General features: G+C 39.8%; 1 protein-coding gene across 1 annotated transcript; it reads right to left on the bottom strand.

Annotated features, from left to right (window-relative positions):
* Window positions 1-290: 290 nt before the first annotated feature.
* Window positions 291-24868, bottom strand: LOC114451404 (mucin-5AC-like). The gene is made up of 48 exons (XM_028429972.1): window positions 24777-24868; window positions 24576-24614; window positions 24234-24495; window positions 23971-24085; window positions 23459-23546; window positions 23263-23384; window positions 22948-23161; window positions 22744-22869; window positions 20824-20941; window positions 20604-20742; window positions 20418-20519; window positions 20246-20315; window positions 20021-20158; window positions 19770-19934; window positions 19593-19687; window positions 19359-19485; window positions 18724-18979; window positions 18487-18536; window positions 18288-18388; window positions 18051-18202; window positions 17817-17955; window positions 17633-17740; window positions 17351-17530; window positions 17033-17272; window positions 16629-16785; window positions 16402-16530; window positions 16099-16249; window positions 15869-15912; window positions 15556-15735; window positions 12782-15428; window positions 6324-6703; window positions 6067-6233; window positions 5260-5431; window positions 4931-5175; window positions 4656-4839; window positions 3881-4079; window positions 3623-3801; window positions 3454-3523; window positions 2970-3109; window positions 2855-2886; window positions 2593-2758; window positions 2245-2285; window positions 2038-2160; window positions 1602-1703; window positions 1373-1501; window positions 1134-1173; window positions 832-955; window positions 291-746 (listed from the first exon to the last, which is right to left on the bottom strand). Exons 1-48 carry the CDS (start codon window positions 24853-24855, stop codon window positions 572-574), a joined length of 9201 nt encoding a protein of 3066 aa, XP_028285773.1. The 5' UTR covers window positions 24856-24868; the 3' UTR covers window positions 291-571.

The following is a 24868-nucleotide window of genomic DNA, read 5'->3' as shown; positions in this document are numbered from 1 at the left end:
TCTAAAGCTGCAACATATAGATTAGTGTACCAGGTCTAGTTAATGTAAAACTTACTCCAATGGCTCTGTTTTTTGAAGTGGTTCTGTTAACAATTTAAATGTTGATGGAATTGCACGGTATATACTGTAACAAATTATCCAACAAAATATGTATGGAATGAGCTAGTAATAAAGATAGCACTGTCAAAGGTAAAATGTATTGATTTTGTAAATAAATTAAGATGTTCTTCTCACTCCAGCTGACGCATAATGCAAAGTCAAATAAATAAATAAAAAACACAAGCACAAGATCATGAATCAGAGTTTATTGATACTGTAGACAGACATGTGAAATATCAGAAATTAGTCATAGATAGATTTTCATCTTCTTATATAGACATACATAGACATATTGCAAAGAAAAGTCAGTAATCATTAGGCAGGAAAACACCCTTAAACACCAGATCACACAGTTTATGAAGGAATCACTTCTTCAAAAGTTAAAAGCCACACCATCCTTGGTGTTGGGTTATCATTGCTGAATAACATGGTCAGATTTTCTTTCGAGTCAAGCCTAGTTTAACCTGTGACACTATGTTTTGGTGTCCTTACATTTGGCATCATTGCAACCACACTTGTCGACTGAAATGTAAGTGTATTTTATTGTGTTGCCATCAGCGCACTTCATCTCCACTTCCTTCTTAGTGGTGGCCATTTCTTGGCAGCAGGTGCATGAGTACATCATACTGTTGCTCTCCACAGAGTACCTGCAAAAAGCGACAGTTTGCAGTAAAATGGCATGCTTTTGTTTGATATATAATATTCCTCAGACAAAATTATTGTAAGTCTCACATTGATGAGGACGGGCCACAGGATCCACCGCAGGATGTGAGCTCCACTGGGTCAACTGAGGTGCAGTCCTTTGTGTGCAAATAAGTGGTGTTCCTCTTAATTTTGCAGTCGTGACGAGGAGTGCCTGTAAACCACATATGTATAAACAAGTTAAGAGCAAGGACAGGGCTGGGACATGAACCGCTTATGTGGAGGCTAATGATAAAATCAATATAATCAACATTATCATATCAATTTATATGTAATTGTATTTTTATAAATATTACGTAATGCCTGTCTTAATTTGATCAACTTATACTTACATGTTTTGCAGCAACCATTTATGTCAGTTTGCTCAGTTCCCTGTAATAAAAACAAGACAGATAAGACAACAACAAACTCAGAGGTTACTAGTATTACAAAGATAAACTATATACCCTCATAACAGCAAAATTGAAAATGAGCCTCCAAGACTTCTTTGTTCAAACAGGACATACATTGTTTGCTCTTTCACTGCCTTCTTTAAGAGCCTGTGGCCTTCTGTTGACTGGATTATACTCACTGGAACGCAGTTGTCTGCATCAAACTCGGGACATGTTGTTTTGTTTACAGAGATGACAAACTTATCGTACACCTTCTGGCAATCATACTTGGTGCAGTTGTCATTTGGTGGTGCCCAAGTCTGAGAAGGCTGTCAGGAGTAAAGAAGTTTCCAATTAGTGGAGATACAAACTGAATAGTAACACAAACAGGTTACAGACACTGATTCTGAAAGGCTTTCCTTTACTTACTGGAATAATTATTGGAATAGTGAACCCTGGGACTTTCACAACACAGCTTGCCTGAACACATACTCCACAACATTCTCCGGGTATTTCTTTATACACATGGCCCTGTTTGAAAAATGAACATATTAATGAGGATGTTAATGGAGACAAATAACATCATATTAAGGCAAGACATAAACAAAACATGCCAAACCATAAAGAACATTCAACAACATGTTGGAGTTATCATGTTGCGTATTCTGTTTAAAGATTATTTTTGAAGCACTGCTATTGCAGTAGATGATTTTAATAGGCTCATCATCACACATAAATAATGTTTGTTCATCATTAGCTGTGCACAGCTCTGCCATGGTATGTGTATGTACTGTATGTTATGCATGAGACAAAGGGACTCGATTTTCAAAGGATTAAAGAAGGAACATTCTCTGTGAAAACTTACCTCTGAACACTTTGTATAACAATCTATTATCTTACACTGCAAACGGTTCAGCTTTGTGTTTGGATCCTGATAATCAGTGCAGTTGCACGGTTCACATGGGCTTTTGAAGAACGCTTGACCAGGCTGTACAGAAAAGAAAATACGATTTAGGATTTTCCGTAACATTGTACCTGGCAGGTATTCTCTTCTTCTAACAGAATTTCTTACCTTGTACTCGGTATGATTGAAGACACAGACACCTTTGGGCTCTGGACAAAACAATGTTAACAAATATGACTACAGCTGTCTTTCACACACACATACTGTAAATAAAGGGCACATAAGTGTGGTATTAAACTCCCACTCTATTCATTTGATGTTACCCTCAGACAGAGATGTAGAAATTAGCTTTTGAGTTCAAGACGCAAACTTTTACAATGAAAGGAATATAACTGCTGGAAGTGTGTCAATGTAGAAGGTTATTATTTTGAAAAATAAATGTGTAAATGTTTCTTAAAATGAGCCCTTTTTTACAATAAACCTTAAAATCATTTAAAAACACTTTGAAGTACTCACCACATTTCTGTATCTTGCAGCAGTCCACTGTACTGTTGACCAACACCTCACCTTCTGTACAGATAACTGGTTCTGGTTGGGGGCATGTGACAGGCTCACACTGAACGCTCAGAGTGTCCTTATGACAAACACACTGGTGACAGTCACTCCGCCATGTGTCACCAACCTGAGCAAGTGATGGAACACAATGAATGACATTAACAATGGCAACAAATATGCTGCCAGTAATGATAAACTGTGTGTAACATTTTGTAGCATTTACCTGTTTGGGCTTGCCATCAGGTCCAGTGCAACCTTATGGAGGAAAAAGCACGCAGTTTAGCCGTCCATTCATTCAATGAATCACAAAGGCACACATCAACACAAGACATTCTTACAAGAGGAGACACAAGTGGGCAAGGTCGAACTGAACAACACCGTTCCTTCTGGGCAGAAACATCCCTCCATCATTGTATTGCATGCAATGTCTTGGCTACTTTCTTCACTCTCGCACTGTGGCATGTTCTTCTGATTATACCTAGTGAATAAAATGTACAGTTAACAAATGATGAAATAGAATGGCATGGGCACCCAGTACCAATTTTTGGCATGCAAGCAACGGGGCTTCTCTTGGGTCACAATCCAACACAGACATTAAAACTAACATAACAAAAAAGGACCCTGTCAATGGTGACCAGTCCCCCTACAAACCAACTGATGCTTGAGAAAGACAGAAAGTATACGGGAAGGAGCGAAAGGAGATGACATACGGCTAATGGCACAAGGTGGAATAGAAAAGTCAAACAAAAAAACAACAACAGTGTATTTGTAGTGATGTCAGGTGGAACTTAAGTATAACCTCGCTCAGAAACGAGTGATTACCTTGCATTGCAAGTTTTCACAACAGTTGGCCCACAAGGCTTGTACACTTTATCTTTGGGACATGTATATCCTATAAGAATAGATGGCAGATTGAACATCCAAAGTATCAGTTGAAAGAATACACTTATATGTATTGTATGTATACTCTATTGAAGGTAAATTCTCCTACCACACTGTCCATTTGTAGCATTCCTCCAGGGTACACAGACAAAAGCATCAGCACACATCAAGGCATATGCCTCCAGACTGGAGCAACCCAAGGTGGTATTTGGCATGTGGCAAACATCAAACTTACAGGCCTCATAAAAATGTTGCGGTGCAACAACATTGTGACATTTCTTAAAGACTCTGAATGGACACACAAAAAAAAGTTAATACAGAGACAGCACAGGATGAATGGCTGTATGGTGACCATGTTCATGCTTACGAGCTGAGCAATATTTCACAAATTGTATAGTTGCAGGTTGTAGGTGTAGGTCCTGGTGTAGGCGTTGGCTTATAAATATGATCACAATATGGCTTATTCTTATCAGTTACATTCCAATAATTTGCCATCTCAGGGCATGATGGGTGAATTCTGCCACCTGGTAATCTGCAGTCAGTTTTCCTGTTATTGTCACATGTACCTTGCGAAAGAAAAAAAATGACAGATGTTATAAATTAAAATGTGGAAATGCCTCCTAATGTCCCTTTGCCACTGCCTAATACTCCTCAATCAGTAACAACCAGTCTGGCAGGAACATCTTCTTGAACTATAAGGACATAACAGCAAACATGGTTACAGTTTGGGATATTTGCAAATGCAAAGATGTGTAATGTAACCCTCTTTAGATCTCACACATTTCTGAATCATTTGTTTTGTGACAGATAATTTAATATGTAATAATATCATTTACTATTAGATCCAGATCTCTGTCTCCATGTGATGGATAATTAATGATATCGAGGTGTCAGGTATGTGTCTTAGATGCCGACACACCTGCACATACAGCTGTTCACTTACATGGGATCATGCATGTTAATTTTGGGTATAAAAAAAACTTGAATGTCTTCTTCTATAATTAGTGTCCACCACATATCCAGTCACTCAACCTGACAAACCAAGAGCCATTTCTTTTTCATTTTTAAACTATAAATGTAACATGCAGCCCTTTTGATCTTTCAGGGTAATCATATTAACACATATTGGATCATGAGCTTACCACACTGTCCCTCTGTGTTGTTGTGGAAAAGTGAAAATGGCAATTCAACACTGAATAAAAGACCTTTGAACATCACTACTGCTTCAATTTCCGGGATATTCAAAAGCAGTTTGATTGCTGTGCTTGTGATGGTGAAGTCTTTATGATAGTAAGTTGGGGTTACCTGCTTGCCATCGATGTACACCTAAACAATTAAAGTAAGGGTTATTTGAGGTGTAATGTCTAAATTGTCATAATCATTAAATATTTTAGACAATCAGCTGTGTCAACATTACCAAATTCTCAGTCTTTGTTCGTCTCTCCTGTGTAAGGATGATTTCATAGTTTTTGTAATACACGATCAAAGATTTAGCACAAGTCACATATCCAGTGGAGTCACAGTTTTCATTGTTGATTAGCACTGTAAAATTGTATCGGGGGTCGATCTCTTTGACCAGGACATATGTGCAGTTTTTCTGGAAGCTGTAATACTGGCCATCAAATGTCACATAATGAGGATCTCCCCAGCCAGAGCAAACACCTGCAGATATAATAGGGTTACATTAGAAAAAACATTTTATTTAGCATATATGTAGCTGTTTTAAATGTTTTCATTTGAACTTACATCTACATTCATAGTGGAAACAGCAGCCTGTTTCATCATAAACCTTGACAGCTGGGTACTCATTTTCACAAGTGGGGATGGATGGCGTTTCACATTTTACATGTTCTGTGATTACTTTACCACCTTCACATTTTTCTGTGATGCACTTGTTTGGATGCCAGGACTCGCCATTCTGTGTATAGGGCAAAGTCTATTTTTTAGTATCAGTGAAAGAAAAAAAGTGCATACATATTTTCTATATCACAGGTTTATAAATACTCAATATTTAACAAACATACTTTCAAAATGAGTGTGTCACCCCATTGCTGAAAGTAGTTGTTATTATTAATCAAAAGAACCAAAAACACTAACATGAATGTGGACATAATATGGAAGTTTGTATCATATCAATCAGTGACATACAGTATAATAGGGAGAGCAAGCATGCTGACATCCACCTATATAATATTTCTCTTGTGAAAACATTGCTAGACAAGCAAGCTGAACCGAGCCTGCTGTTACTGTCACACTGCATGTCTTTGGCATTATTTATTTAGGAATGTTACTTCATTGCTGATAATGTGATTTGAAAGGGGAATCCAGCTTAGTTAGAGTCATTAGGCAAGCTAAAATATAAAAACACTTTGAAACTACCATATCACATATCACATTAACATCACTACCTTTAGATTTTCACAGAAATTCCACTTAGAAGTTTCAGTTAACAAATTCAGGATATTTTGGTCATTTTATTGCTTATATAATGATGATTCTTATTATGCATTATTTTGTTCTTTAGTGTATATATATATATATCAATTACAATACCTTTCTAGGAGGATTAAGAAATATGCAGTCTAGAGGAGGCTTCACTGTGGTTGTGGCTGGGGTTGTAGAAGGACATGGTCTGGCAAGTTTTTCAATACTACACGTCAAAGTGCAGTAAGCAGTGAAACACCATCCTGCTCCATCAGTATGATTGTACACAAAACTGCCTGTGTGTGAATTAAACCGAGATTAGACCTAAATGTGTAATGATGTGAGGAAAAGAGACAAAAGCAGGTTAAATGACCACAATACCTTACCTGGAGGGAAAGTCTGATCCATGTACTTGCAGGAACATAAAGCTGTGGTTCCTGGTGTCGAAGATTTTTCAGTGACTGTTGTTGTAGGGGGTGTTTGTGTTGTGGATTCTTCTGTTGGTTTAGTGGTTGTAGGACTTGTAGTGTTAAGAACCTGGGATTGTGTTGGTATTGTTATTGTAGTGACTGTATGAGTTGTGTCTGTAACAACTGTATCTGTTGTTCTAGTATTTGTGGTAGGTTTTTCTGTTGTGGTTGTAGTACTGGGTGTTTCTGTTGTGGTTGTTGTAATGGGGGTAGTTGTAGTTTCTGTTGGGGTTGTTGTAAATTCTGTTGTGGTTGATAATGTAATGGGGGTGGTTGTTGTAGCAGTTTCTGTTGTGGTTGTAGTTATAGTGGGGGTGGTTGTTGTAAATTCTGTTGTGGTTTTAGTTGTAGAGGGCATGGTTGTAGTAATTTCTGTTGTGGTTGTTGTTATAGTGGGCGTGGTTGTTGTAAATTCTGTTGTGGTTGTAGTGGGGGTGGTTGTAGCAGTTTCTGTTGTGGTTGTTGTAATGGGGTTGGTTGTAGTAATTTCTGTTGTGGCTGTTGTAGTGGTTGTGGTTGTAGTAATTTCTGTTGTGGTTGTTGTTGTAGTGGGGGTGGTTGTAATAATTTCTGTTGTGGTTGCAGTAGGTGTCGTGGTATCCCCACAAATGTAACGACAACACTTAACTCTTATTTCATAGTCATAACAAATTGCAGGTATTTCTTGGTCTTTGTTATTGCAGATCAGTCCGTCTTTTGCATTGCATGTAACTGTCTGCTCTAGGTCAGTTAGAGATAAATCTCTGTATTGTGTAGCCCTGCACTGTATTTCTGTTTTATCACACTCACTCAGGTCTACATTAGTGATGCCTTGAACAGGTTCATACTCTCCACCATCTGCACCTTTGCCAGGGTAACTACTGTTGCTCCAAGATGACCACTCACAAACATAGCAGTCAGAAGGTGTTGCAGTGGGTATTTGTGTTGTGGAGGATGTTGTAATGGGGGTGGTTGTTGTAGCAGTTTCTGTTGTGGTTGGACTTGTAGAGGGGATGGTTGTAGTAATTTCTGTTGTGGTTGTTGTTATAGTGGGGGTGGTTGTTGTAAATTCTGTTGTGGTTGTAGTGGGGGTGGCTGTAGTAATTTCTGTTGTGGTTGTAGTGGGGGTGGTTGTAAATTCTGTTGTGGTTGTACTGGGGGTGGTTGTTGTAAATTCTGTTGTGGTTATAGTGGGGGTGGTTGTTGTAAATTCTGTTGTGGTTGTAGTGGGGGTGATTGTAGTAATTTCTGTTGTGGTTGTAGTGGGGGTGGTTGTAATAATTTCTGTTGTGGTTGCAGTAGGTGTCGTGGTATCCTCACAAATGTAACGACAACACTTAACTCTTATTTCATAGTCATAACAAATTGCAGGTATTTCTTGGTCTTTGTTATTGCAGATCAGTCCGTCTTTTGCATTGCATGTAACTGTCTGCTCTAGGTCAGTTAGAGATAAATCTCTGTATTGTGTAGCTCTGCACTGTATTTCTGTTTTATCACACTCACTCAGGTCTACATCAGTGATGTCTTGAACAGGTTCATACTCTCCACCATCTGCACCTTTGCCAGGGTAACTACTGTTGCTCCAAGATGACCACTCACAAACATAGCAGTCAGAAGGTGTTGCAGTGGGTATTTGTGTTGTGGAGGATGTTGTTGTAATGGGGGTGGTTGTTGTAGCAGTTTCTGTTGTGGTTGGACTTGTAGAGGGGATGGTTGTAGTAATTTCTGTTGTGGTTGTTGTTATAGTGGGGGTGGTTGTTGTAAATTCTGTTGTGGTTGTAGTGGGGGTGGTTGTAGTAATTTCTGTTGTGGTTGTAGTGGGGGTGGTTGTTGTAAATTCTGTTGTGGTTGTACTGGGGGTGGTTGTAGTCATTTCTGTCGTGGTTGTTGTAGTGGGGGTGGTTGTAGTAATTTCTGTTGTGGTTGTAGTGGGGGTGGTTGTAATAATTTCTGTTGTGGTTGCAGTAGGTGTCGTGGTATCCTCACAAATGTAACGACAACACTTAACTCTTATTTCATAGTCATAACAAATTGCAGGTATTTCTTGGTCTTTGTTATTGCAGATCAGTCCGTCTTTTGCATTGCATGTAACTGTCTGCTCTAGGTCAGTTAGAGATAAATCTCTGTATTGTGTAGCTCTGCACTGTATTTCTGTTTATCACACTCACTCAGGTCTACATCAGTGATGTCTTGAACAGGTTCATACTCTCCACCATCTGCACCTTTGCCAGGGTAACTACTGTTGCTCCAAGATGACCACTCACAAACATAGCAGTCAGAAGGTGTTGCAGTGGGTATTTGTGTTGTGGAGGATGTTGTTGTAATGGGGGTGGTTGTTGTAGCAGTTTCTGTTGTGGTTGGACTTGTAGAGGGGATGGTTGTAGTAATTTCTGTTGTGGTTGTTGTTATAGTGGGGGTGGTTGTTGTAAATTCTGTTGTGGTTGTAGTGGGGGTGGTTGTAGTAATTTCTGTTGTGGTTGTAGTGGGGGTGGTTGTTGTAAATTCTGTTGTGGTTGTACTGGGGGTGGTTGTAGTCATTTCTGTCGTGGTTGTTGTAGTGGGGGTGGTTGTAGTAATTTCTGTTGTGGTTGTAGTGGGGGTGGTTGTAATAATTTCTGTTGTGGTTGCAGTAGGTGTCGTGGTATCCTCACAAATGTAACGACAACACTTAACTCTTATTTCATAGTCATAACAAATTGCAGGTATTTCTTGGTTTTTGTTATTGCAGATCAGTCCGTCTTTTGCATTGCATGTAACTGTCTGCTCTAGGTCAGTTAGAGATAAATCTCTGTATTGTGTAGCTCTGCACTGTATTTCTGTTTTATCACACTCACTCAGGTCTACATCAGTGATGCCTTGAACAGGTTCATACTCTCCACCATCTGCACCTTTGCCAGGGTAACTATTGTTGCTCCAAGATGACCACTCACAAACATAGCAGTCAGAAGGTGTTGCAGTGGGTATTTGTGTTGTGGAGGATGTTGTAATGGGGGTGGTTGTTGTAGCAGTTTCTGTTGTGGTTGGACTTGTAGAGGGGATGGTTGTAGTAATTTCTGTTGTGGTTGTTATAGTAGGGGTGGTTGTTGTAAATTCTGTTGTGGTTGTAGTGGGGGTGGTTGTAGTAATTTCTGTTGTGGTTGTAGTGGGGGTGGTTGTTGTAAATTCTGTTGTGGTTGTACTGGGGGTGGTTGTAGTAATTTCTGTTGTGGTTGTTGTAGTGGGGGTGGTTGTAGTAATTTCTGTTGTGGTTGTAGTGGGGGTGGTTGTAATAATTTCTGTTGTGGTTGCAGTAGGTGTCGTGGTATCCTCACAAATGTAACGACAACACTTAACTCTTATTTCATAGTCATAACAAATTGCAGGTATTTCTTGGTCTTTGTTATTGCAGATCAGTCCGTCTTTTGCATTGCATGTAACTGTCTGCTCTAGGTCAGTTAGAGATAACTCTCTGTATTGTGTAGCTCTGCACTGTATTTCTGTTTTATCACACTCACTCAGGTCTACATCAGTGATGCCTTGAACAGGTTCATACTCTCCACCATCTGCACCTTTGCCAGGGTAACTATTGTTGCTCCAAGATGACCACTCACAAACATAGCAGTCAGAAGGTGTTGCAGTGGGTATTTGTGTTGTGGAGGATGTTGTAATGGGGGTGGTTGTTGTAGCAGTTTCTGTTGTGGTTGGACTTGTAGAGGGGATGGTTGTAGTAATTTCTGTTGTGGTTGTTATAGTAGGGGTGGTTGTTGTAAATTCTGTTGTGGTTGTAGTGGGGGTGGTTGTAGTAATTTCTGTTGTGGTTGTAGTGGGGGTGGTTGTAGTAATTTCTGTCGTGGTTGTTGTAGTGGGGGTGGTTGTAGTAATTTCTGTTGTGGTTGTAGTGGGGGTGGTTGTAATAATTTCTGTTGTGGTTGCAGTAGGTGTCGTGGTATCCTCACAAATGTAACGACAACACTTAACTCTTATTTCATAGTCATAACAAATTGCAGGTATTTCTTGGTCTTTGTTATTGCAGATCAGTCCGTCTTTTGCATTGCATGTAACTGTCTGCTCTAGGTCAGTTAGAGATAAATCTCTGTATTGTGTAGCTCTGCACTGTATTTCTGTTTTATCACACTCACTCAGGTCTACATCAGTGATGTCTTGAACAGGTTCATACTCTCCACCATCTGCACCTTTGCCAGGGTAACTATTGTTGCTCCAAGATGACCACTCACAAACATAGCAGTCAGAAGGTGTTGCAGTGGGTATTTGTGTTGTGGAGGATGTTGTTGTAATGGGGGTGGTTGTTGTAGCAGTTTCTGTTGTGGTTGGACTTGTAGAGGGGATGGTTGTAGTAATTCCTGTTGTGGTTGTTGTTATAGTGGGGGGTGGTTGTTGTAAATTCTGTTGTGGTTGTAGTGGGGGTGGTTGTAGTAATTTCTGTTGTGGTTGTAGTGGGGGTGGTTGTTGTAAATTCTGTTGTGGTTGTACTGGGGGTGGTTGTTGTAAATTCTGTTGTGGTTGTAGTGGGGGTGGTTGTAGTAATTTCTGTCGTGGTTGTAGTGGGGGTGGTTGTAGTGATTTCTGTTGTGGTTGCAGTGGGGGTGGTTGTAGTAATTTCTGCTGTGGTTGTAGTGGGGGTGGTTGTAGTAATTTCTGTTGTGGTTGTAGTGGGGGTGGTTGTTGTAACAGTTTCTGTTGTGGTTGTTATAATGGGAGTGGTTGTAATCTCTGTTGTGGTTGTAGGACTTGTAGTGTTAAGAACCTGGGATTGTGTTGGTATTGTTATTGTAGTGACTGTATGAGTTGTGTCTGTAACAACTGTATCTGTTGTTGTAGTACTGGGTGTTTCTGTTGTGGTTGTTGTAATGGGGGTGGTTGTAGCAGTTTCTGTTGTGGTTGTTGTTGTAGTGGGGGTGGTTGTTGTAAATTCTGTTGTGGTTGTAGTTGTAAAGGGGATGGTTGTAGTATTTTCTGTTGTGGTTGTTGTTGTAGTGGGGGTGGTTGTTGTAAATTCTGTTGTGGTTGTAGTTGTAAAGGGGATGGTTGTAGTAATTTCTGTTGTGGTTGTTGTTATAGTGGGGGTGGTTGTTGTAAATTCTGTTGTGGTTGTAGTGGGGGTGATTGTAGTAATTTCCGTTGTGGTTGTAGTGGGGGTGGTTGTAATAATTTCTGTTGTGGTTGCAGTAGGTGTCGTGGTATCCTCACAAATGTAACGACAACACTTAACTCTTATTTCATAGTCATAACAAATTGCAGGTATTTCTTGGTCTTTGTTATTGCAGATCAGTCCGTCTTTTGCATTGCATGTAACTGTCTGCTCTAGGTCAGTTAGAGATAAATCTCTGTATTGTGTAGCTCTGCACTGTATTTCTGTTTTATCACACTCACTCAGGTCTACATCAGTGATGTCTTGAACAGGTTCATACTCTCCACCATCTGCACCTTTGCCAGGGTAACTACTGTTGCTCCAAGATGACCACTCACAAACATAGCAGTCAGAAGGTGTTGCAGTGGGTATTTGTGTTGTGGAGGATGTTGTTGTAATGGGGGTGGTTGTTGTAGCAGTTTCTGTTGTGGTTGGACTTGTAGAGGGGATGGTTGTAGTAATTTCTGTTGTGGTTGTTGTTATAGTGGGGGTGGTTGTTGTAAATTCTGTTGTGGTTGTAGTGGGGGTGGTTGTAGTAATTTCTGTTGTGGTTGTAGTGGGGGTGGTTGTTGTAAATTCTGTTGTGGTTGTACTGGGGGTGGTTGTAGTCATTTCTGTCGTGGTTGTTGTAGTGGGGGTGGTTGTAGTAATTTCTGTTGTGGTTGTAGTGGGGGTGGTTGTAATAATTTCTGTTGTGGTTGCAGTAGGTGTCGTGGTATCCTCACAAATGTAACGACAACACTTAACTCTTATTTCATAGTCATAACAAATTGCAGGTATTTCTTGGTCTTTGTTATTGCAGATCAGTCCGTCTTTTGCATTGCATGTAACTGTCTGCTCTAGGTCAGTTAGAGATAAATCTCTGTATTGTGTAGCTCTGCACTGTATTTCTGTTTTATCACACTCACTCAGGTCTACATCAGTGATGTCTTGAACAGGTTCATACTCTCCACCATCTGCACCTTTGCCAGGGTAACTACTGTTGCTCCAAGATGACCACTCACAAACATAGCAGTCAGAAGGTGTTGCAGTGGGTATTTGTGTTGTGGAGGATGTTGTTGTAATGGGGGTGGTTGTTGGAGCAGTTTCTGTTGTGGTTGGACTTGTAGAGGGGATGGTTGTAGTAATTTCTGTTGTGGTTGTTGTTATAGTGGGGGTGGTTGTTGTAAATTCTGTTGTGGTTGTAGTGGGGGTGGTTGTAGTAATTTCTGTTGTGGTTGTAGTGGGGGTGGTTGTTGTAAATTCTGTTGTGGTTGTACTGGGGGTGGTTGTAGTAATTTCTGTCGTGGTTGTTGTAGTGGGGGTGGTTGTAGTAATTTCTGTTGTGGTTGTAGTGGGGGTGGTTGTAATAATTTCTGTTGTGGTTGCAGTAGGTGTCGTGGTATCCTCACAAATGTAACGACAACACTTAACTCTTATTTCATAGTCATAACAAATTGCAGGTATTTCTTGGTCTTTGTTATTGCAGATCAGTCCGTCTTTTGCATTGCATGTAACTGTCTGCTCTAGGTCAGTTAGAGATAAATCTCTGTATTGTGTAGCTCTGCACTGTATTTCTGTTTTATCACACTCACTCAGGTCTACATCAGTGATGTCTTGAACAGGTTCATACTCTCCACCATCTGCACCTTTGCCAGGGTAACTACTGTTGCTCCAAGATGACCACTCACAAACATAGCAGTCAGAAGGTGTTGCAGTGGGTATTTGTGTTGTGGAGGATGTTGTTGTAATGGGGGTGGTTGTTGTAGCAGTTTCTGTTGTGGTTGGACTTGTAGAGGGGATGGTTGTAGTAATTTCTGTTGTGGTTGTTATAGTAGGGGTGGTTGTTGTAAATTCTGTTGTGGTTGTAGTGGGGGTGGTTGTAGTAATTTCTGTTGTGGTTGTAGTGGGGGTGGTTGTTGTAAATTCTGTTGTGGTTGTACTGGGGGTGGTTGTAGTAATTTCTGTCGTGGTTGTTGTAGTGGGGGTGGTTGTAGTAATTTCTGTTGTGGTTGTAGTGGGGGTGGTTGTAATAATTTCTGTTGTGGTTGCAGTAGGTGTCGTGGTATCCTCACAAATGTAACGACAACACTTAACTCTTATTTCATAGTCATAACAAATTGCAGGTATTTCTTGGTCTTTGTTATTGCAGATCAGTCCGTCTTTTGCATTGCATGTAACTGTCTGCTCTAGGTCAGTTAGAGATAAATCTCTGTATTGTGTAGCTCTGCACTGTATTTCTGTTTTATCACACTCACTCAGGTCTACATCAGTGATGTCTTGAACAGGTTCATACTCTCCACCATCTGCACCTTTGCCAGGGTAACTACTGTTGCTCCAAGATGACCACTCACAAACATAGCAGTCAGAAGGTGTTGCAGTGGGTATTTGTGTTGTGGAGGATGTTGTTGTAATGGGGGTGGTTGTTGTAGCAGTTTCTGTTGTGGTTGGACTTGTAGAGGGGATGGTTGTAGTAATTTCTGTTGTGGTTGTTGTTATAGTGGGGGTGGTTGTTGTAAATTCTGTTGTGGTTGTAGTGGGGGTGGTTGTAGTAATTTCTGTTGTGGTTGTAGTGGGGGTGGTTGTTGTAAATTCTGTTGTGGTTGTACTGGGGGTGGTTGTAGTCATTTCTGTCGTGGTTGTTGTAGTGGGGGTGGTTGTAGTAATTTCTGTTGTGGTTGTAGTGGGGGTGGTTGTAATAATTTCTGTTGTGGTTGCAGTAGGTGTCGTGGTATCCTCACAAATGTAACGACAACACTTAACTCTTATTTCATAGTCATAACAAATTGCAGGTATTTCTTGGTTTTTGTTATTGCAGATCAGTCCGTCTTTTGCATTGCATGTAACTGTCTGCTCTAGGTCAGTTAGAGATAAATCTCTGTATTGTGTAGCTCTGCACTGTATTTCTGTTTTATCACACTCACTCAGGTCTACATCAGTGATGCCTTGAACAGGTTCATACTCTCCACCATCTGCACCTTTGCCAGGGTAACTATTGTTGCTCCAAGATGACCACTCACAAACATAGCAGTCAGAAGGTGTTGTAGTGGGGGTGGTTGTTGTAACAGTTTCTGTTGTGGTTGTTATAGTAGGGGTGGTTGTTGTAAATTCTGTTGTGGTTGTAGTGGGGGTGGTTGTAGTAATTTCTGTTGTGGTTGTAGTGGGGGTGGTTGTTGTAAATTCTGTTGTGGTTGTACTGGGGGTGGTTGTAGTAATTTCTGTCGTGGTTGTTGTAGTGGGGGTGGTTGTAGTAATTTCTGTTGTGGTTGTAGTGGGGGTGGTTGTAATAATTTCTGTTGTGGTTGCAGTAGGTGTCGTGGTATCCTCACAAATGTAACGACAACACTTAACTCTTATTTCATAGTCATAACAAATTGCAGGTATTTCTTGGTCTTTGTTATTGCAGATCAGTCCGTCTTTTGCATTGCATGTAACTGTCTGCTCTAGGTCAGTTAGAGATAAATCTCTGTATTGTGTAGCTCTGCACTGTATTTCTGTTTTATCACACTCACTCAGGTCTACATCAGTGATGTCTTTAACAGGTTCATACTCTCCACCATCTAGACCTTTGCCAGGGTAACTACTGTTGCTCCAAGATGACCACTCACAAACATAGCAGTCAGAAGGTGTTGTAGTGGGGGTGGTTGTTGTAACAATTTCTGTTGTGGTTGTTATAATGGGGGTGGTTGTTGCAGTAGGTTTTCCTGTTGTGGGTGTTGTGATTTCTGAAGGTGTTGTAGTCGTAGATTCAGGAGTTGTTGTTGATGTTGGTGTCGTGGTGGTTTCTTTTGTAAATGTGGTGGCGGTTGTGGATATTGCTGTTGTTGAAGGTGTTGGCGATGATGTTGTCTTAGAGATTGTTGAATCTGGTGTTGAGAATGTCACAAGTGTTGTAACAGCCTCAGTAGTTATGGTGGTTAAATCTGTGGTTGTTTCTGGAAAACAAAAAAACCCACAAAAAACAAAACATAATGATAAACTATTCAGTTCTTTTGTTCAAGTGTCTGATCATTTGGTCAAAGATTTCCCCAGACTTATGCTACTTATTTTGAAGGGCCTTACTCTCACTAGTTGTAGTAAAAGTAAAGGTTGTGGTTGTTGTTGTTGTGCAAATCCTCATGATCCTGGTTATATTCCCATCTTTTCCACAAGAAGCAGTGATACAGGTCCCATCTCCATCATGTGTCTCATAGACTGTTTGATTATACTTGTATACCCGACCTCTGTAGTAACAAGTACAGGCTGCAAAAGAAGCACAGTGCAGTGCAGAAATCCTAATTTAAGTACATCCAGACTATATTAACCTTAATTAATCTGCACGCCAGCTGACAACAATCACAACAACTATTAGCATAATTATGCTTATCTTACTGACCTTGGACATCATAGCTGCACTTTGTCTTTGATGACAAACAAACACTGAAGGGCAAATGAGAGATGGAACATGTAAAGATGTGTTTCTAGAATCGCTATTTCTTAATTATAGAAATCTCTTAGAATATTTTTCTGCCACAATCAAATAAGTCAATAATTTAGTTTTAACATTTATTCCAATATGTAAGGTTTACATTCTCTTTTGTTTTTGCATGGTGGAATGAGTCTTACCAGTTTTGACAATTTTCCGTTGAAGGCACCAGGTCTCCTTCAATATAATGATTTCCTTCATCATCATAACAGCCACATTGAATCTCTGGCACACATTTCATGGTAATTTCTTCAAAATAAGGTCGTTCAGGTGGGCAGGTTGGATAGCAGCCTGAAAAAATGTAATGTGATTTGTTTGGGAAGTCACTAAAATCTGTATAATGTACAAATCAGTAATTACAATTATATTACAGGTTTTACTATGAAAAGCCTGGACAAGGATCTGTTCCCATAAGTTTACCATCCAGATTTTGTCATTTTTACCTTCTAATGGTGGGAGAGAATTGTAGCATTTTCCCAAGGGATTCCTGCATGTCTTCATGCATGTTCTTCCACAAGGTTCATAGTGCCATTCACACACTCCATCGGGATTGTAATAATCACAGAAGAGTGCTAATGGAACACAAAAGGAAATATTAACAATAATAGAATAATAATAACAAAGATTATGATTACATATAATTTGTCAATTTCACAGAAATATAACTCACGGCAGATGGAAGGAGTTCTCCATTTTATGCAGACTCCAGCCTCATTACAGGTAGCTGCATAGGCTGCTACAGCTGAACAGAAACACTCACAGTCTCCTCCTGTATTACAGGCACATGTGTCTCTGACACATGCATCATGGTACTTTTCAAAAGGGACCTGTTAGATAACATATAACTGGTTTAAAGGTAGGGTAGGAGATTTGATTCTGATGCACTTTTTGTTAAATAAGTGTAACTTCTCTTTACAATCCGATAGCAACCGATTAGTTCGGCAGTTTCACTTTAAAACGAAGAATATTAATCATCTGTGGAAGCTATAAAATACCTTTAAGTGACTTGCTGATGGCTGAATATTCTATTCTATTCTATTCTATTCTATTCTATTCAAATTAAGAGTTACTCACCTTTGAATGACATTCAGCGAACACTTTACTCTTGATAATGCTGCAGTGTTTTAAGGCCCATGCCTGCCTGTATGAATACAGACCGCAGGGATTTTTGTGAAATTGCACGTTTGGGCAGATAGATGACACTTTCCAGCTGTTTCCAAACACAAGAGCATCAACCACAGGTTCTTTGCTTCTGGTGGTGAAATCGTTTTTTACATTTCCATCGAAATTTCCACACAGACCACAGACTTTACCCTGGGATGTAGTGAGAACTTATTAATTTGGAAAAAATAGTAACCATTCACATAGGGACATGTATACCTGCTCACCTACCTTAAATGAGGAGTTGAGTCTAATTATGACTGTTGTCTTCTTATTCCAAACCAGAACGAGGCCATTCTTTGCCTCAATGACAAGATATATACCCATAGTATGGAGTTTATAGGGTATGTCCACCCCTCTGCTTTGTTTGATAACTCTGACACTTTCGTCAGACAGAATAATTTCATTGTTCTAAAAGAAGCAAAAGATGCTTATTTGTAATCCTGCAAAGTCATTTTAAACATTTTAGTGAGTGGCTTTAATTGAATATGGTAGTTGCCCATTGTTATGTACCCCTAGGTAGAGCTTAATAGCAGTGGAGCAGATGCTTTCAGTTGTTCCACATGGGATGCTCTCAGTCAGGACCTTGAAGGTGCCATTCATATCATCCTCACAGTAATCCTGCAAGAATCAGTTGTCAGTACATCACAGGAGTAAAACTTTGGCCCGAAGACTAAACATAAACTGCAGACTATACCTGAGCAAAGATGTAGCCACAGTCCCCACTGAAGGCAAATCTCTTTCCATCAAAAGTGATGTAATGTCCTTCTCCATATATGGTGCAGGTTCCATCACAGTCATTACCTGTGCACTCCCATAGCCCACTTTTACATGTGCTATCATCAAAAAAAAATCAAAGATCAGTGAAGTGATTCACTCTGCGTTCAGCAACAACATATAAAGTAACAAAGCACATCTTTAAGAAGCTCACCATGTTTTGCAGTCCACTTTGACAGACTCTCCAGGATTGTAGAGTTCTCCACTCTTTGGGCAGGGACAGTTCTCCTCCACTACACAGCTGCCTTTACCATCTGACAGCAGGCCATCAGGACACACACAGCCTGAGATACACTGTGTACTGACCTAAGCAGCAAACGGCTATTTATTTAAGTACTATCCTAGAACATAGTGCATATTTAACAGTGATGATCCAGTGTCTTAGTCTTACGCATTCTGTGTCCAGTGTCTGGCAACTCTTCTGGCACTCAGACCCTGTGCTACCTGGCATTGCACTTGAACAATTGAAGAAGACCATTGGAGGGGTGCATTCTGATGACAATAGGTTACAAAGGTCACAATCATATAGCTGGTGCTGAATACTATGCTTTAATGAAGAAGGCATAGTAGGATAAACTGGGTTTTCATACCTTCATCTATCTGGTGTCCAGAGCAGCTTAATTTTCCACTGTCACAGGTGCTGAAATGTGCAGACAAACATCCAAGTCAAAGTTAACCAAGCAACGAACATACGGTGGCAGATAGTTGCTAAGTTCCTTTACTCCGCTTATATATTAAAGTACACATTTAAGGTTGGACCTTTATAACTCAACCCATCTTTTGGAGTTTGTAGTTATGTAATTCGAAAGCTTACATCAAATCCTCACCAAGTTTGTCCTGGGAGCTTGATGATCTCTTTTGGACGCACCACCTTGTCTCCTACATGACAGGAGCATTCTACAGCTGACACACACTCTCCCTTGTCATTTAGATAAGTTCCTTCAGCGCAGCCACAGCCATCAAACAGGTTGTCATTAGTCTTACATGTGATGCCTGTCTGGCTGAGAGAGCGGCAGGTGCGGCCACAGCTTGTCATCTGATAGTCATACACAAAAGTAGCAGGGCAGCTCTGTGTGTATTTACCTGTTGAAAAAAGAGTCAGTGTGTACATATTCACATTTGAGCAGTTTAAACATAGATTGCAGGGTGGGTCCAGAATCTATTGATTACAATGGGAGAAGTGAATGTAAATGTTGCACTAACTGTTACATGAGTTTTGAGACCAAAACTGTATTTGGTTGCACACTCGTGTAAAATTTTTATCTAGCTAACTAATTGTTTGTAATGCTAAATATAGCTGCTATCTGTGTAAATACCTAATTTTAGCAAAGACCAATAACAACAAAGCATCTAAACATAATCTTGATGCATAAAAATTTGCCCACTTAGGAGACGATCCAATTTTATACCATTAGTTAAATACATTTATCCTGTTGTATGGGATAGCTTTTGTTAAACTTACTGCATGTATTGTTCCTCCATCCATTCAGAAAGACTCCTTCTGCTGCACATGCATGAACATAGGAGGATAAAGCAGCACACATGCATTCCTCACTGTTTTCACAGGCACAGGTGTCATAAATGCAGGACTGCAGAGAGGAAGTTAAATAATCCGCTGATAAGTAAAATAGCATACACAAAAACACATGCATACTGTACATTAGCCTACACAAACAGACAAAAAAACAACACTTACAGCCTTATACTCTGCTGGGCTTATTTCAGAATGGCAAAGTGCAAAAATACTCTTTGGGTCTGACAGCATGGAGCACCAATATTTGGCATATTTCTCTAGAAAAAAGAGAAACATGGTTACTGGTAGAGAACCGTGAAGAGTGATTTAAAAATAATGAGCATGAGGTTTGTCACCTACCTTTATATGTGCTCACACTGCAAGGGTCCCCAATTATATTGTTCACATCTGGGCAGTTTGATTTGATCTTCCATGTGTTAGCAAATGGCTCTGCTGTCTTCTCAGCTAATCCATTTTTGGTTGTGAAATCATCAGATGCAACATCATTAAAGTTTCCACAAAGACCTGGATAAATACAAAGATACTTTAAATTAATATTTAGCAGAAAATACTCATGGCAAAAAGCTTATACTTTTGTACTTTAAACGCACCATTGAGTTTTTCTTTATTGGAAACATTGACTTTAAGGTAGACCTGCATAACCGGAACAAGCTGAATCTCAATATCAAGTCCGTAGGTAGTGTGGATCAAAATGAAAAATGTAGATGGGCTGTAAATTGTGACATCATCTGCAAAGGGAAAAACAATATTCTCACATTAAATAAAGAAACTTATATGTTCTGAATTTACAGAAGGCGTGCTTTAAAAACACTCACCCATGAAAAGAGGAAGCTGAGAGTTCATTTTGTTATAAAGGACCCGTCCACTGGCTTCAATTACAATAAGCTGCAGGACGTAGTGAGATGGGATATTAGGATGAATATCTCAATCTAACACATACAGCAAAGAGGAAAACAACATAAACGAGCTTTCAAGCATGACTTTTACCGAGTACTTTGGTAGTTGGAGAGTGACAGCAGTCAGGCAAGAAACTTTATCAGATTTTTCACATTTGACCAGGTCGGCAAGGACATTTACAGTCCCATTCAGCTAAAATAAAGAAGAAAACCTTTATTACACCATTGTAATATTATTTGTGAATTAAAGAATACATTTTTATTTTGAACACCTTACCTGGGAGAGGACATATGTGCAGTCGCCATGGAAAGTATACTTTTTATCATCATAGGTGGTGATGTGAGAGCCACCCAGGATGGAACAGACACCAGGACAGTTCTTATCCTCACAACTCCACCCACCGTTAGTACAGGTGCTGCCAACAGAGGTCTGTCAGTCTGACAAGCAACCTTCTAAACAAATATTGTGAAGGTAAATATGTTATGGAAGAATTTACCATGTCCGGCATGCCTTTGAGTACAATTCTCCAGGCGAGTATGCCCCACCATTGTGTGAACAAGGGCACTCCTCAACAGCAACACATCCGCTTTTTGTGACATCATCAAATACAGTCCCTTGGGAGAAACATCATCATTTCGATATTTTCAATTTGTAATAAATGTAGTTTTAAGTTTAGAACATTCAAAAAAGTCAAATTATTCACAATATGCAAAGAAGTAACAGCCATGCCATTATGACTCAGAGCTTTATGTATGGTGTCAGCATGCTGTCATGTGACCACCTTCTCCTTGCTGTACTGGACAGACAGCGAAGCGCCTTTTCCAATAGGCTCAGACAGCTTTGTTGTCACGCTACAGGAAATCTTTCCTGCCTCATACCGTAACACTGTATAACACCTCATCTCTGTGCCAGAGATAACACAGGCTCACTGCTGTAAGGGACAGATTCTGCACAAGGTTTTGCACAAGTTTGAGGTTTTTTTACTTTCAAGTTGCACACTGTTGTTCTTGTATATCATATCATTTCATATCAAATTGTGCAATCCGATTTAGACTATATGTATACCTGCATTACAAGTGCACATTTTTGCTTCTGCACATATGTTTATTTTTTTTATCTTGCTGTAAATAATGTTTATACTGTTTAATTTTTACCGTTAGAGGTATATTTTTTATTTTTTGGTATGCTTGAGTGACTGTATTTTGCTGATGCAACAGTGAAATTTCCCAGCTTGGGATAAATAAAGTATTTTCTATTCTATTCTAAATACAGTCCCTTGGGTGAAACATCATTATTTCAATATTTTTAATTTGTAATAAATGTAGTTTGAAGTTTAAAACATTCAAAAAAGTCAAATTATTCACAATACGCAAAGAAGTAACAGCCATGCCATTACGCCTCAGAGCTTTATGTATGGTGTCAGCATGCTGTCAACAACATGCCACTGTCCACACCTTCATGTAATACTGCTTTGTACCACATGGTGGTCTAGTGAGTCAGTGTACCACCATGTCTGGCCTCAACTCATCAAGAGATGAAGAAGTATGAGAACTCCCAGTGTCCAGGTCTAATAAAATGATCCAATATCAGCCTGTTTTATGATCTAAATTGGATTTAACTATGTGAGCTCTGCTAGCTGCTGGAAGCAGGGGTTAGGGTGTTAGTATGTGAGGAGGCCAGGGGAGTGACGCATGGGGCCATCTGTACTTGAAGGAAGTATAGAGACATTTGTTTTCTCTCAAACAAGACACAGAGACAGAGCTCTGGACAGCACCACTGAACTACACCAGCTTGCCTTGTTTTATGTTGACAGAGGTGAGGTGGTGTCGTAATTAAACCTTATTACTCTGTAAGTCAGTAAACAGAGATGTGTATTTACAGCACAGCACATCCGTTTGAAAGTGGCAAGAGAGCCGTTTAGCAAAAACAACAGGATTCCGAACCAAAGAACACAAACTAAAATAAACATTTAACTGAAGTATTGTTACTCTGCTGCACTACAGCGCTTTATCACTTTACAGAGGGAGTGTTTCCAACAAAGAAAGTATGTATATGTAACCTGGTGCTCTAGAAAGCTGTTTGGAAAGGACAGATACTTTGAAAAGAATACCTGTCAAATGATTGGATAAACCGTCTATCCCAATTTCAGCTTAACCAGTCAGATCAATGAATTGCGAAAGAGGAAACACAACAAGCTGCTGAGGGTCTTTGAAAGGCAACAAGCAACACTTAGTATGCATTATTTAAAAGAAAGTAAAATCTGCGCAGAAAAGGTTCCACAAAAAATGAGCAAACACAAACAAATGGTTGCTCCACTGTCGTCAACATAGGCCATCACACTGAAGTCATGCCTCACATGAGGCTGATTGATCTGCCACAAACACATTGCTAACAGTAATAAAAATCAAAATCATACCAGAAGGACAGAAGCATCCATCGATGCAGTGCTCCTCACACATTTCACTGCTGTGAGGGTAGCGGCAGGTGTCTGTGCAGGGGCTCCCACATTGCTGATACTCCATGTTGTAAGGACATTGTTTTTCTAGAAAAATAAAAATCACAGTGAGTGAAAACACTGAAACATAGTCTGAAAATACTCAATTGTTGTTTGTGTTCTTACTGCAAATTTGTTGGTTCTTCCATATCTCTGGTTCCCCGCCTGCATGAGCACACTGACGGGAGTACTCTGACATGGTGGAACACAAGCATGAAACGCTGCTGTTTCCGCAGTAGCACAGGTCCATCCTACAGGCCTCAACAAAGGAGTTGGTATCAATCAGGTCTCGACAGCCTTTGAATTCAGGTCCAGAGAGTGTTTTTTTACAGCGTTCTTTCTGTGGAACAAAGTATACCCTGCATTTATTACCCTGTGCTTCTATCATACATTTAAAATCATTAAATCATTCATCAATCAATCAAGTTTGTGGTCACATACCTGCTTTTCACAGGACATTTTATTTTTGTAGATATTTTGAGGTATTTCTTCACAACTTTCAGTGGGTTTGTTGACTTCAAATTGTTTCGCATACTCTGCAGGACTCAGAGAAACTCCTGTTTCTAGAAAGAGGATTATGTTTTAGGGGACAATGTGACTCTGCCATTTTGTGTTATGTGTTAGAGTCAGTATTTACCTAACTGCTGCAAATCAGAAGACCGGTCATCATTGAAGTCGCCACAAAGGCCACAGGTCTTGTTCTTGAATTGTGCATCCAGCTCAACCTTTAAGTCAGACAAAAAGTACAAGATGAAGCGGAGTAGACTGGTGCTGAGAAATGAAGCCTGCAGTTCTCAAAATTTCAATGTCAAAATGTCCATCTTTCAGTATAAATAAACATGTTTACAGACTGGTACAATTCCTGTTTTGGTATGTTCACATTAAATTTTATACATAGTTCTTTTATACTCTATATCTAACGTTGTGTCAGCACTGAGTGGCAGGTAGGTGCAGCTCGGCTCCAGAAAACGTATGTGAAATTAGGCCATCTGATTTAACAGCTCACAACACAGAGCAACTAATGAGGGATCCTGTACCTATGCGGCTGTGTGTAACCAACAGAAGGCCTCAGATGTGTGCAGTTATTTGGTAACAAAGTATCAGAATAATATTATTGAACATCTTGGTACTTTTTTGGTGCATACTTACCAAGAGGGAATCTTCTTGGTTCCACATGACAACCAAACCCAGCTTTGCCTCAATTCTAACATAGGATGATATCCTTCCTATTGTAATCCCAGCCTGGCTGTACGGTATCTTGACACTGAAACAAAAAATAAATCAACATAGTTTGTTAATTATCACTGAAAACAGTATTAACAACTGAATAAAAAGTAAGCAATTTTCCCCTGGGATTAATAAAGTATTTCTGATTCTGATTCTGAAAAGTCCCATAATTCAAACAGACTCACAGATTCTCATTGACTCTGACAGAACTGTTAGCTAATTCCACCAGGACTCCATCCAGTTTCATTGTGACTTTCTTTATGGTGGTAACACCATTGATCTCCTGTCGCTGGAGCTGAACATCAAAGCTCTCGTAGCTTCCCTTACAGACGTGTGTAAAGATGTAGTTGCATGTCAAGGGATGATGGAAGAAAGTGCCATCAAAAGTCCTAAAGTGATGGTTTCCCCATGTGCTGCAGAACTGATTGTTGTAAGGGAATTTCTCTTCTAATTGTGGAGAAAAAAAAACATTCATTAAGCAGTAGCTCTTAGTGTAAATGACAACATCTAAAAAATGAATTAATTACCCATAATGACTGGCATTGCACCCATTGTCTGACCCATGCCTTAAAAAAAGAAGAGGACAATAATGTTTCACATTTTCTTATTCTGTATGAATAACAAACAAACAAAAACTTTTTAAGGACATTATGGGAGAATAAGCTTCCATTAGGATTTATCTCAGCATATATATAGTTTACATTATTGTGCTCCAAATTCATACTTACCACCGTCAGCTGCAGCCAGTCTGAGGCAGATGGTGAGCCACGGTACCACCCATCCATGCAGCATCCTGTCAGTCCTCATGGTCCTTGAGAAG

The sequence above is a fragment of the Parambassis ranga genome, chromosome 19 (assembly GCF_900634625.1).
Source record: "Parambassis ranga chromosome 19, fParRan2.1, whole genome shotgun sequence".
NCBI classification, from domain to species: Eukaryota; Metazoa; Chordata; class Actinopteri; family Ambassidae; genus Parambassis; species Parambassis ranga.
Note: the sequence above shows the minus strand (reverse complement) of the source record. Positions and strands in the feature narration are given on the sequence as shown.